The sequence below is a fragment of the Hipposideros armiger genome, unplaced genomic scaffold, assembly GCF_001890085.2.
Source record: "Hipposideros armiger isolate ML-2016 unplaced genomic scaffold, ASM189008v1 scaffold_159, whole genome shotgun sequence".
NCBI lineage: Eukaryota > Metazoa > Chordata > Mammalia > Chiroptera > Hipposideridae > Hipposideros > Hipposideros armiger.
This window is the reverse complement of record NW_017731509.1, coordinates 3,394,969-3,408,046: the sequence shown is the minus strand read 5'-3', so window position 1 is coordinate 3,408,046 and position 13,078 is coordinate 3,394,969. Positions and strand designations below refer to the sequence as shown.

General features: G+C 38.4%; 1 protein-coding gene across 1 annotated transcript in view; it reads right to left on the bottom strand.

The window, feature by feature from the left end:
- Nucleotides 1-13,078, bottom strand: part of HPS5 (HPS5 biogenesis of lysosomal organelles complex 2 subunit 2) — a 25,692-nt gene that overhangs the window by 3,765 nt on the left and 8,849 nt on the right. The window contains exons 5-14 of the mRNA XM_019651365.1: nucleotides 11,473-11,598; nucleotides 10,475-10,478; nucleotides 10,123-10,301; nucleotides 9,516-9,674; nucleotides 8,902-9,088; nucleotides 8,135-8,258; nucleotides 7,138-7,287; nucleotides 5,902-5,982; nucleotides 5,027-5,604; nucleotides 186-306 (exon numbers count right to left, since the gene is read on the bottom strand). Of these exons, the coding sequence (XP_019506910.1) occupies nucleotides 186-306; nucleotides 5,027-5,604; nucleotides 5,902-5,982; nucleotides 7,138-7,287; nucleotides 8,135-8,258; nucleotides 8,902-9,088; nucleotides 9,516-9,674; nucleotides 10,123-10,301; nucleotides 10,475-10,478; nucleotides 11,473-11,598 (1,709 nt within the window). The remainder of the gene's footprint in view (nucleotides 1-185; nucleotides 307-5,026; nucleotides 5,605-5,901; nucleotides 5,983-7,137; nucleotides 7,288-8,134; nucleotides 8,259-8,901; nucleotides 9,089-9,515; nucleotides 9,675-10,122; nucleotides 10,302-10,474; nucleotides 10,479-11,472; nucleotides 11,599-13,078) is intronic.

The following is a 13,078-nucleotide window of genomic DNA, read 5'->3' as shown; positions in this document are numbered from 1 at the left end:
CAACTTCTGTGAGATGATATAGCTTAGTTACATTATCTAAGTACTTATTAGAAATAAAAATAAATATACTAACAAAAAGTGGAACAACATGCAACTGAGTAAAACTTTAGAGACTAATACCAAAAAAAAAAAAAATGCATGTGCTTTAAATTTAGTTCATATAGACAACATATAGGACAACTTACTGGGTAGCATAGGCAATCAATAAAGGACTGTCAAAGGGGACTGAGTCATCCACTAACTTTAATCTTGTTGGTAGATCTCCTTCTTCCATCTCCATATATGTAGGATTGGAACTTGCCATTTCTGAAAGATAAAGGACACCCTTTTCCTTCACCTCATAGTTGTAAATATTCAATTCATGGACACATTCAACAATCATTAGTCATGCACCTACTGTATGGCAAGGCCTAATGTTGGTTAAGCATTATTGGAGATTAAAAAAAACAAGATACAATCTCTACTTTTAAAGACTTTAGTATCAAATTGGGAAGCAAAGTAGATTGAAAGTTTTAAACAAGACAAAGAACATGTAACCAATATATAAGTGACTAATTATCCTTGAAAAGGGATATATATATATATATACGTGTGTATATATAAAACAAACTATATATCTACCATCAATGCCGAATTCCTCAGGTTTTTTCCTAGAACTAGTGTCCCTACTCCATCTTTTGGAACAAAATAAGTTAATTAGATTTAATTAATTTAAAAATATTTGACCTATTTTTTTTTTTAAACATCAGTTACAGAAAATCTTCCTCCTCTGACAGAAGATTTGACTTCTGGAAATAGCAAGTCATTTAAAACCCAGTGTGGTAAATAAAGTAAATGATGATCTAGTTAAAACTACTTGTAGTTAAACACACACACACACACACACACACACACACACACACACAGATGAATCTAAGGTAAAATGAGTTTTTTCAAATAGTTTTCAATTGGCTTCAAAGACAAATCCCAAAGAACATTTCCAAGAGCTGTTTTCTATAATTACAACATCATTGGAAGGGTGGAGCCTGTTCAACAGACCATTTCTAAAAAGCCAACCTTCAATTTCTGGTCTGTTTTTAAAAAAAAATCATTTTTCCCCAGTTTCATTATTTCCTATTTGATTGTATCAGGCAATATGTTTTTAAATGAATTCAGAGGAAAAGGCCATTATTTAGAGCTGGAGAAGTGAGGGAAAGCTTTGATTGGGTGGAAGTTAAGATAAACTTTAACCCCAAAATTCAAGCAAACAGCTGCTTCATATCAAACTGCCCATCACACTTGCTCTAGCCAGCTCTGGTAATCTTGGAGACTTTTCTGTTATTTTCCTGTGACCAAGGTTGGGTATGACCACATAATAGAAAAAGATACAAATCTCCAGTAATAATGTCAACCATCTGAACCTATTTGAAGAGAAATAAAGACAGTCTAGCTCAACTCAGAAAAAGAAACTGAAATCATTTCTTCTGTTTTTAAGTGCTAAAAGTGAATGGAAGCAGAACCATAACTACAGATCCATTTTCTAGAAAACAGAAAGATCTTTAAGTCAGTGACATAAAAATGTATCTCTACTTGTGACTATTCACTTTTGGTAATGAATGAAAGGTGTGTTTAATGCGTAAATCAATTATTAGAAACACGGCATCTTTTACTCAAGCAGAATGCTGAATTAAGAAAATTCGCCTCTTCAAAAACCTGGATCTATGCAGTAGAAAGGGCAGGCATGGTCTCTGGGGTATGTGAGCTGGTTTCTATAAAATTATGAGAAATAGTGTGACCTTCAATCAGGCGTGAAGTAGAGACTGCTGGCTGTCACTCAGAGTCTGAGGCAGACATGCAAGCTCTTCACCCACAACCGTGCTCTCCCTTCTAGACACATGGCTAGGGCACACTTCCCTGTCTCCTTGCAGTTAAATGGGGCCATGCGGTAGAATTCTTACCAGCAGAATGTGAACAGGAGGAATGTAAGCCACCACCCGGCCAGGCCTGGAAGAGAACATGTTTGCCCTTCCACACGCTTCCCCTGGGATGTAGCAACCCAATCTCAATCACAAGCCCAAAGGAGGATAGAGCTCAAAAAAATGGAAGGAACTTGGAACTCTGGATTACCACATGGAAGAGAGCTGCCCACTGACCTGAAACATCTGTCCTGGGCTGGTATATGAACAAGAAATAAACTTCTATTATATCTCAGTTAATATTTTATGAGATATTTATTACAGCAGTTCAGCCTACTTAAACTATTGGGTCGTCGGGACAGTCATGATACATTTTTACATTGAAAAACATAGAAAAATATGTCATGACTTTCCAGGCAACCCAATATTATAATCTCTGTGCCTCAGTTGCCTCACCTATTAAAAGGAATAACACCACCTACTCTGAAGTCTGTGGTAAGGATAAAATGAGACGATGCCTGAAAAGTGTTTAGCATAGTATCTGACACACAATAAGTACTCAATAAATGGTATATACAATTTCTATATTGGTAAGTTATATCAGGGATTTTCTTGTTTTTATATATCTGCACTTATAAAAATCTTACTTTAACCCCAACTTCTCCAACATTGCTTGTCATTTTCTGAATATGACTGAGAGAAAGAAAACTAAATTCTCATAATACAGTTGCAAATTAAACCAATGTTTAAAGAACTATTAAGAATTAAATTGAGGGCCGGCCGAGTGGCGCAGTGGTTAAGAGCTGGCTTGGGACACCAGAGGGCCCCGGTTCGGATCCCACATATGAGGGCCAGTGACACTGCCCTCTACAGCTAAGATGCTNTCTCCCAAAGATTATAATCCAGGTGGATCCATAAAACAACACAGCCAGGCAATCAATAACTGACTGATATGTGATATGAATAAAAAGCAATGCCAGCCTTTCTGAGCCATTATTCTTGCTGTTTCTTTCACCTGACCGGCCCTCCTCCTGGCTCCTTTCTAATACAAATCCTATCCAGCCTTCAGGGCTCACTTCCAAAGTCTCACCTCCTCCCTGAGTCCTTCACCAGCAATTCTATTGATCTCGCCCAACTTGGAAACCCTATAGCAATTATAATTCTAATCACACAGTCTGGTGCTTAATTCAATACCATCTGCATGCCTGAGAACTGAGGCTAGCAACTAAGCAGCAGGGAGAGGGAGGAATTAGCAAGTGCCAGTCTCTAATACACAAAGAAAATATATGCACAAAATGTAATAGCAAAAAGATGTTTACCTAAAGCAAAAGGATACTTGCCCATAGCAAAAAGAACTCCCAAGTGACAAAGCATATCAATTTGGGTCCTGAACTACAAAGTTATTAACTGAAATGATTCTAATCTTAACTTCATCTTCTAAGAAAATTCTCACTTACCCATGAGACCTGCAGATGTCAGTCATTTTCTCTTTGGTTGTAAAATCTGCAGGGAGTTTAATTAGATGGAGGATCAGCTGACTGTAACCCCAGGAAAACAAATGCGAATGAGGCCTGTGAAAGGAAAAACTCTCAGTACATTAGATAGGAAGTAAATGCCACAAAAATGATTATTAGTCACCTACTAGGTAAGAACAAAATTTAATTATATTTGTTCCACTATTATTATATTTTTCAAGCATTTCTACTTATCTTTTGAAAAATTAAAAATAGCTATTTTTCCTATAACAAATACCTCTTTATTTTTNATGCTCGTACACTAGAAACATGTAAATGGACAAGCGTGAGATCACAGGATCAAATAAGCTATCTGCTGGAAATAGGGACTGAGGGTCTGTATACCGGGTCCCTCCCCCACCCCACCTCATGCCCAGTTGGACACTGCATAATGGCACTTACGCTCTCTTTCTAGTATAGTGAAAAATCCAGAAGAACATTTTGGCTTTACATTTTTTACTGAATCTCAAAATGGCCGAACAGGTTCAATTGTATAAATGAGTAATTTTCCCTAGGCAAAAGTCAGTTACTAGACCATTCATCTTTTGTGTAATTTAGCTTGGTCATTCCAATGCTGACCACAATGATGGAAGATCAAGTAAGTCTCCAGGGGATAAAGCTACAACTTTAATCATTTGCTCACTTACATCATTTCTAATCTGTATAATTGCACAAAACACCCACAGCTTTTACAGCAAGTGAGACTGCAGAGGACACAGATGAAGGTCACTACTATTATGTCTCCCCCACCCTCAGCTTCCTGATTCCTCTCCTTAGGCACCAGAGAAAGCAGTGGCCATGCTGTGCCCAATACCTTGTGGCAAAAATTGTTGGTTGGCTGTTAGACATTCCCAACCCTCTTCAACGTTGCTGCTTCCACCATAGAAGCTAGAAAACTTATTCACTTACCCAGTTTCTCTTGCAGCTAGGAGGAGCCATGTGACTCAAATCCAGCTAATAAGACTAGCCTGCTAGGGCTTCTTAGCTTTGCATTCCCAGATTAAAGGTAGAATGTGAACAATAGAAAGCCTTTGCCCTTGGCCCCCTTTTTCTTGATTGAGAGACTAATGGAGACATCAAAATTGGAGCCAAGACACTTATCTTACAACTCTGACTAAATACCAACATATGGATGATGGTAGAACAGGAAAGAGGGAGAGCCTGGGTCCTCAGGGATATCACTGGACCACTACACTAAACCCAGAAACACTACCCTCCAACGAGGTTATAAACACCTTTATTGCTTAAGCCATTATTGGTAAGGTATTCTGTAACTTGCAGCTAAAAAAANGGCTACCATGTGTAGCCAGCAGCCAGCGTGAGCGGCCGTCCAGAAGCCAGTGACTGATCTGCCTCGCCCGGGAAGAGCACAATGATGGTGCCAACTTGGCAATGATGGTGCCAACTTGGGCCAGTGAAGCAACGTCCTCCACAACTAGAATGAAGAACAAAAGAACAGCAACTTGTCTGTTCCCATCCCCTAATTCCCCAATAAAAATCTTTAAAAAAAAAAAAGAATTAAATTGAGTGGAAAACAGAACGGAGGTGTTTTAAACTCAAAAATGCCAAGATGCTGTATACCAATTTCTATCTTTGGTGAGGCAATCTGATTATTACCTTTCAATCCTTCAATAAAAGTATCCCAAACACAAGAACTGTTAGTGTAACTAAGCTTGATACTCTCCTTTGCTCTCTTCAAGTCCAGGAGAAAAAAGTACTTCTTTAGGAACTGACAAGCAAGAATTTCAGGAGTGCACTGTTGCAAAGTGTGGTCTACATGTCCACTTGTGCTTCTGACCTCAGAGTTCAATACATTCAATTCCAAACACAACGTTGTCAATTCAGCCAGGTCCTTCTGGAGGCCGTTTGCTATGTGGCATGGAGAACATACTCGAAAAACGTCATCCAAGGGCTCCCTCAGACTATTTACAGATTCATGTGCTGTTTGATTAACAGTTTCTTCATTGCCTAAAGAGTGTCCGTTTTCTTTTTCATTATCTTCATCTAATATTCCCTTTTTTGACTCATCAAGCAGTAGCACATCCTGGTTCGATGTCATAGATGAAGTGCCAGTATCTGAAATGCCTGAAAAGTCCTTCATGGCAAAAGTTTTTTCTAACTGTGAAAGCCACTCCTGTAAAGTCATTCTCAGAGACTTGGATTCAAATAAAACCATTGGGTCCTGTAGCTTTGTCCTACAAAAACACAAACAGTTATGAATTTACGTTTCAGGTGTTTTAATTGGAACAACTTATTTCATGCTAAACAAACCTAATGAATACAACATACTCATCTGGAATAAATGTTACTTTTTAATCTTTAACAATTATCTCAGCAAGATGACAATACAGAGAACATTAACTTTATACTAATTCTTGAATTTCAATTCCAAATGAGATCACCTCTGCCCCACAATGTCTCAGGACCACTACTGATGACCTCAAAAAGTCACTCCCAGTCACTGTAAAACTTCCTCATTCATGAATACTCACATTGCTTCTGCTGTAGCTACTTTAAGCTCTTGGAACTTATCTTCTTCAGGAGGTTGACTAGTTACTTCTTCTTTTTTTACCCTAAAAAAGTGTAAAATGAGTTACAGGGGATTAGAGCTTCCTTAGACAAATATTTCTAAGTGCTTACTAAGTGGCAGACATTGTACTTAATGTTATATTAGATAAACTGATGAGTATAACAAAACTGTCCTGGTCTCAAGATGAGTTAAGTTCAAGTCAGAAAGCAAGACATGCAAACACCCAACTATAATATAAAAGAGAATAAAACAAATGCTAAAGAGTTGCACAAGCATTGTGCTGTGAAAGCACAGAAAAAGAAATAACTGTTCTGGCTTAGCAATCGTTGGAAGCTTTCCTGAGGAGGTAATATTTGTGTTAGGAAAAATGGAGGGAAAATACTGCAGGTAGAAGAAACAGCATGAAGAAAGGTAGTGGAGGCTTACACATCCAGTTCTCTGACAAGACTGGAATTTAGAGTGCTTAGAAGGATGTGGTTGAAAATGAGGCTGGAAAAGTGGGCCAAGGCCAGACTGAGGGCTGCCTTAAATGTCACAGCAATATCTGTAATTTCCTATTAATAGATGGACTCACTAAGTTATTCTGAGGATAACACACCTCTATTTCATTTGACTATCCAGATAGACTGGGCCTGTGGGTCTCTCTCTCTCAATTCCTTAATGAGTGCTGAGCTTGCATGCTTCTAATGCTCAGATCCCCTGAACTATGAGATAAGGCAGAGACCAGATGGACAAGCCACTGTGCCACACCACGAGCTCTGCTACAACTCTACTGTATCAAGAACATGTCACCAGCATATCATAAGAAGGTACAAGGCAACACATCAACGCCAATGCTCTCATCTTACAGGCTTACCTGTGTTATTAGCGGCTTACCCAGTCTCCTGCTAGTCCTTGATCATCCTAATCTATTGTAACACTCCTTCCCTAACATCCCAGAAGTTTAAAGAGATTTGAAAGGGGTGGGGGAGGTTGTGCAGGAGACAGACGGAAGAGGTACTAAATTAAAACGCTGTCTGAACAGACTTCCTGTGGGTAGATGTAATCTTCCAACACTTACTTTGTGGTATTCACAATTTTTATGAGCTGCATCAATGAACAGAGTCATTCATACATGTGCCTTCTCCAAAGTCTATGGCTTTCTTCAAACTGAGAGCTGACTCCTCTAGAATTTACAGATTTATATGCAAGGGCTTACTCAGTGTCTTCCTCCTTTGGGCAGGTGACTGGATTCACATCCTCTTCACATGACTGGTCATCTCCCCTGGGTTCTGCTCTCACTTTCAGATCAGGGCTTGTATGAAGGGTGCCAATCTTCTCAGTAGTTTTACGCACAAAACTAGAAACACTGGAAGTCAAATATCAAAAACTAATATAAAAAAATCTCATTACTGCCAAGAATGAAAAATTCAGTACCTGAGTTCTCTATGTTCCTATTAGTCCTAGGAAGGCAACTTGGACTTAATAAAAAGAAAACCTCTGTTTATAACAACTTCCCTAATCAACTACATATTTCGAATAAGGACCACGTGAAATTTACATTATAATAAGGATTCACTTCATTTACTAAATTGCCTTGATTCAGTGCTAAAGAAAAGATCTTTAAATCCAATTCGTCTGCAATGTTTCTGTCAACTTAGGCAAAGGAGGCCATACGATCACCTGCCCCAACCTGGCCAGAGAATTAACAGAATTTCTTCAAGAAACACAGCTGCCAACTAGTGACAAGCAAAATTTATATCCAGTGAGACTCAGATTAGCAGTTAAGTAGCTGTATAAAGTCTTCTCTCTGAAACTCCAATGCCAATCCTGGTCTCATGGAGTAGCTAGAAAGACTTCTGAAGTCTCCAATTCTAAGCCCAAACTGAGAAAGGATCAAGAAATGATTAATGATACATGGAAACTGTTCCCATCAGGGATGAGAAATCAGATTTTTAAACTTTTGCTCCATCTGTGGGTTAAAAAAACCCACATCTATAACAATTCAAATATCCAGCTACTCAAAGAGGGAAGGTAAATGCCCCAAGCGGGAAATGAGAAGTTAAGCGCTCCATATAACAGGAGACATAAGATATAACCTAGAGACTTGTTTTTCCCCATTTAAAATATCTTTCCATTCTCAGCACAAAAGTACCTAAGGTTACAAATGAAGTAAAACCAGAAATGGGATTAAATGACAAGACTAATTAGTTTACCTGTCCTTGACAGCCTGAAGAGACACAAGAGGAGATGGAGAGCGAAATGATAATGGAATGCCGAAGGGGAGAAAAGTTTCATTCTTATCTGTCTCACACGTCACTGGACCATGAGAAACATTGTCTGATGAATGGAATTGGGGGAGGAAAAACAAAATCTAATCACATGGGCGTTTTTAATCTTTAAAGAAATTCTGAAATAAATAAACCAAAGGAAATGAAAGATTCAGTAGCAAAATCACAACTGACCCAGATACAAATGAGCGGAACACAGGTTTACAAGATGCACGGGATGGTCCACATATATAAATAAAACACTCAGGCAGGTACCTTCATTTTCCTACTAACCCTGAATCCCCATTAGTCAAAAAGGAAGTTTAGAGTCTCTATTAATCTCTTCTCAACAGTTCAGTCACAGGAATGCTCGACCATCAAAAGGGAAGGCAATGCCCCCAAACTGTAGCCATTTTTCCATTCCTGATGGAAAATAATTTGGTTAGTCAAAATAAAACTGTCCCACTCTTTTTGGTTAATGACCTCCTTTCTTGAACTTTCCAGCATTTTGACACATGATTAAAACTAGGTCCTCTACCAACACTAGCCTAAACATGAGGGTGAGTGGATCTGTAGGTCTGGATGGAAAGTCTACCAACATAAGAATTATTAACACCTTATTGAAAATTCTATGCATGAGATAATCCTGGCAAACAGGATTCACAGGAAATAACTGCTTCACATCTGCAACCAACAAAAGGCACATTCATTACCTTCATTTCCGAGTAAGCTGCAACACTGATCGGGTTGCTCCTCTTCTGGGTGTGAGGTGAATTCTTTAAGTCTCTCATCTTCTGAGAGGGTCTGGCTGTGAAGGGAACAGGAGTCTTCATCCGATTGACTGCCTCTTCTACTACTAATGATACGATAAATACCAGAGTCCAAGATGCTGAAACTTTCCTAAAAATAAAAAGAATTCCAAAAAAATCCAAGTAAAACTTCCCTTTATAACACAATATAGCTTTTTAAGAGATAAACCAACAGTAAAAGCAGCAAGTCAGTAATAACAATTATGGCTTATTAGGACAAACTGGTGACAAACTAGGACAAATTAGGACAAACTAGGCTCCTGGCAGCTGGGTCGCTCTCATGTGCTCGTGGCATCATGCTGCCATTTCTCTAGCTTGTGTCCATGAAGCCTGCCAGTGAGAATGGGAATTAAATGAGATAATCCCGAGCTGCAAAGAAAGACCCCTCTTGACCAAACCCCCAAATCTACTATAGGGAAACGAAAATATGCCTGGGATCCTACAGGTAAATTGAGTACAGCCTAAGGTAGAAAAATCTTACTGAACAGTAAAATCCTCTTAAAAATAAGAATACCTACATGTGATGAAATGGAACTTCTTCTACTGCTACAAGCTGAATCCAAAGGTTCAAATTTTAAGATCAATTCTTCCAGTTGAGAAATCAGATCACTAGAGGTGGTGAGATCCAACTGAGATTTCAAATGCTCCAATTTATCTACAGTCAAAGATTTTCTTCCCTAATAAAAGGATAAGTAGAAACTCAATAGAATAGCCTATTTGCATCTAAGTCTATATTCAAATGGCCAATATAGTGAAAGAGCTCTAGCATATAATATAAAACCTCAGAAGTGCCTTTGAAAGGCTTAATAAACTAGTGAAAGACTTAATGAGAACTATCGTAGGAATTAAGAATTTAATTAAGATGTATGCACAATTATCCCCCTTAAAACAAGGCCTGAAATTCAAAATACATTTGCAGATAAACTTGATACATTTTTTTTTAATGGAAAGTATACCCTTTTTCTTACCCTCCACCCACCCCCTAGATTTTCATGCTTCCTTTGGGAATTTATTGCTGCTTTGTCTGTAGAAAGAGATAATATAAGTCAAACAACTCCATAGCACAATCTTGCAAGCTAGGATGGTTTTAACAACCCAAATGAACATGCAAGCTCTCTGACTCACTCGGCTGGCAATGACAGAATTTTGGAAAAGACATAAAGTGTGAGCAGCCAGGGTCCACAGGCCTTTCCTTAACAGGCGTTCCACACAGCGTTCCACAGATACGAGGGAAAGATGTGAGATTTTCCCATTTAGGTGCAAACAGAACAGCTCATTCTTGCAGACTGCCACATCCTGAATATCTACAAAAACCAAAGGGGTGAACACACAGGATTTTTAACCAAATACTCCTTTTCCATTTATGCAAAAGCTGAAATTATTCTAATTAATTCACTTTTTATATAGAATTGGCTGGATTGAATTTCATCTCTATTTTTACACTTGCATTTCAGTGAAGAAATCATATTTTAGACACCATCCTACAAAGAACAATAAAAAAGATACAGAGAAAGAAACACATCTCTCATCTAAAATCCAATGTTTAAAATGCTTTTTTCTGGCCTTTTGAGCTTCCTTTGCTTGGCCCGCTCCAAACTCTTTGGAGTGTACTTTCGTTTCTAATAATGGCCTTTGAGCCATTCTCTACTGCTCGGGCCCACTTCTGCCTCTTTGAAATGTATTTTTACTTCTAATAAACTCCTTTTCTGCAACTTTAAAAAATAAAATAAAATAAAATGCTATTTTCTGTGAAAAGTAATTGGGACTTTAAAAGAGGGCACTCTATTAGAAGCCAGACTGTAACATTTCTCAGAGTTAACAATCTGATGTCAATGAATGGATTTTAATATAGTATTTAAATAAACAAACAGTTCATGGAAAAATAGGTCATGAAAGGACTTAAAGGTAGAACATCATGAAAGGACTTTAAAAACTAGTTTTGATATCACTTATATGTGGAATCTAAAAAGCCAAACTTGTAGAAACAGAATAGAATGGTGGTTTCCAGGGATTGGGGGTGTGGGAAATTGGGGAGATGCTGGTCAACGGGTACACACATGCAGTTAGGAAATGAATAGATTCTAGAGATCTAATGCACAGAATTACGAATATAGTCAACAATGTTGTATTATATATTTCAAAGCTGTTAAGAGATTAGACCTTAAAAGTCCTTACCACAAAAGGTGATAATCTTATTGCAATATATAAATGTATCAAATCAACACATTGTACAACCTTAAACTTATACAATTGTATATGTCAATTAAAAAAAAACAAACTAGTTTTCATGGGACACCCTTAGGGTACTTAAACCACAAGGAATCAATGTTGCTCAGATTGGTAAACAATTGTTTCTTTCTTTTTATGTTTTTACAACGTAGAAAATTCAAGATACACTCTCTGAACAACAACGCTAAAAAAGCTAGATTTCTTCCATTCCTGGTTNGAAGATGGCACCAGGATCAAGAAACTCACCTTTAGACGACTGGAGTCCAGCCTCAGCGCTGAAAGTAATGGATCCAGAGACTCAAACTCTGCAAGAACATGGCTGTAGGACTCCACTATCACTGGCACAAAAGTCATGTAGCCAGAAAGTTGAAACTACGTTGAGTGATAGGTACAGTATTCCTGAATAAAACATGCAAAAATATAATTTAAGTTCACCACTCACTCGGCATGCATTTAATAAACATGTGGAGGGCAGAGGGAAACAAGAGAAAGGCACAAGGACCCCTACTCTGGAGGTACTTAGCATGTAGGTGGAAAGAAGACACGCACCGGTATATTATATGCAACCATCAGCTTGTCCTGCATCATTCCCTGACTGAACACCTCCCAGGGAATCAAGCCCCGATTCTCGAGGCCCTCCATAATACTATTTCCCTCTATCTAACAGTGTGAGAAGGTAGGATGGATACTGTACGATTTAAGAGGAAATCTGGTCAAGCTCCTCTATGGAAAATAGCAACCCCAGCTCCATTTCTTTAAATTGTAAATCTTCTGTCTTTAAGAGTCTCTCATTGAAGGGCAATTTTCCGTAAAGGCCTCTAACTATAAACCTTTATCAGTAAATTCAATGGTTATCAGCCAACAATTTAATAGTGGTTAATAGGATTAAACCTCTGGGTTTCTTTCTCCAGCCTATCAGGGGCTCAATAAGTATCAGTGGAATGAATGAATGCACCTACTAAGTAACTGGCACCAACTATGTGCCAGGCATTGTTCTAGGTCCGAGATATAAGAGAGGACAAAACAAAGTCCTAACGCTCATGGAGCATACTTTCTAGTGACACAATACATACAAGTTTAAGGTATTTTTTATTGCATACAAATAATATAGTCTTATTCNTCTACCACTTAATAGTGGGCTTTTGCACCTGATCCAACTAAACAGTAACTGAACCCTGATGTTCGAATAGAACATGGCTGGCTGAATCTACCTGAGCAGCTCTTTTATGCGAGGTACTTGTCAAAGTACCTAGAGGACAGGGAAGTGAAATTTCACCAAGATCAGAAGAACAAGCCCTACAGCTATTTTTATGCCTGCTTGCTAAGAAACATATACATGTGCCACAGACTGCAATCCGAGACTTGCTTTCACTGTAACATCTCACAGAGTAGGGGGGTTATAAACAAATGAGTACCTATAGGTCTTAGCTCGAATTGTCAGAAGTTTCCTGACAATCAAAAACTGCTCAATTGGTTTAGGTCAGTTCAAAGCAGAAAAGGAAGCATATTTCTACAATCTTTTCATTTCTATATACAGCACACTTCACACAACACAGTCGTTTCCTAATTTTCAAAAAATAATTTAGTACAAAAACAACCTTAGAAAGCTACCTGCCCCTGAACAGGAAACAAAGAGAAAAGGTTAAGTGTTCTTTTTCTTTTTTTAAGAATCAAAAATGAGGAACTTGGGCCAGCCGAGTGGCGCAATCGTTAAGGACTGGCTTGGGATGCCAGAGGGCCCCAGTTCAGATCCCATATATGAGGGCCAGTGACACTGCCCTCCACAGCTAAGATGCTGAACAACAGCTCATGAACAACAGCTGGGCTGCCATGAGTCGCTGGCGACAGCGTA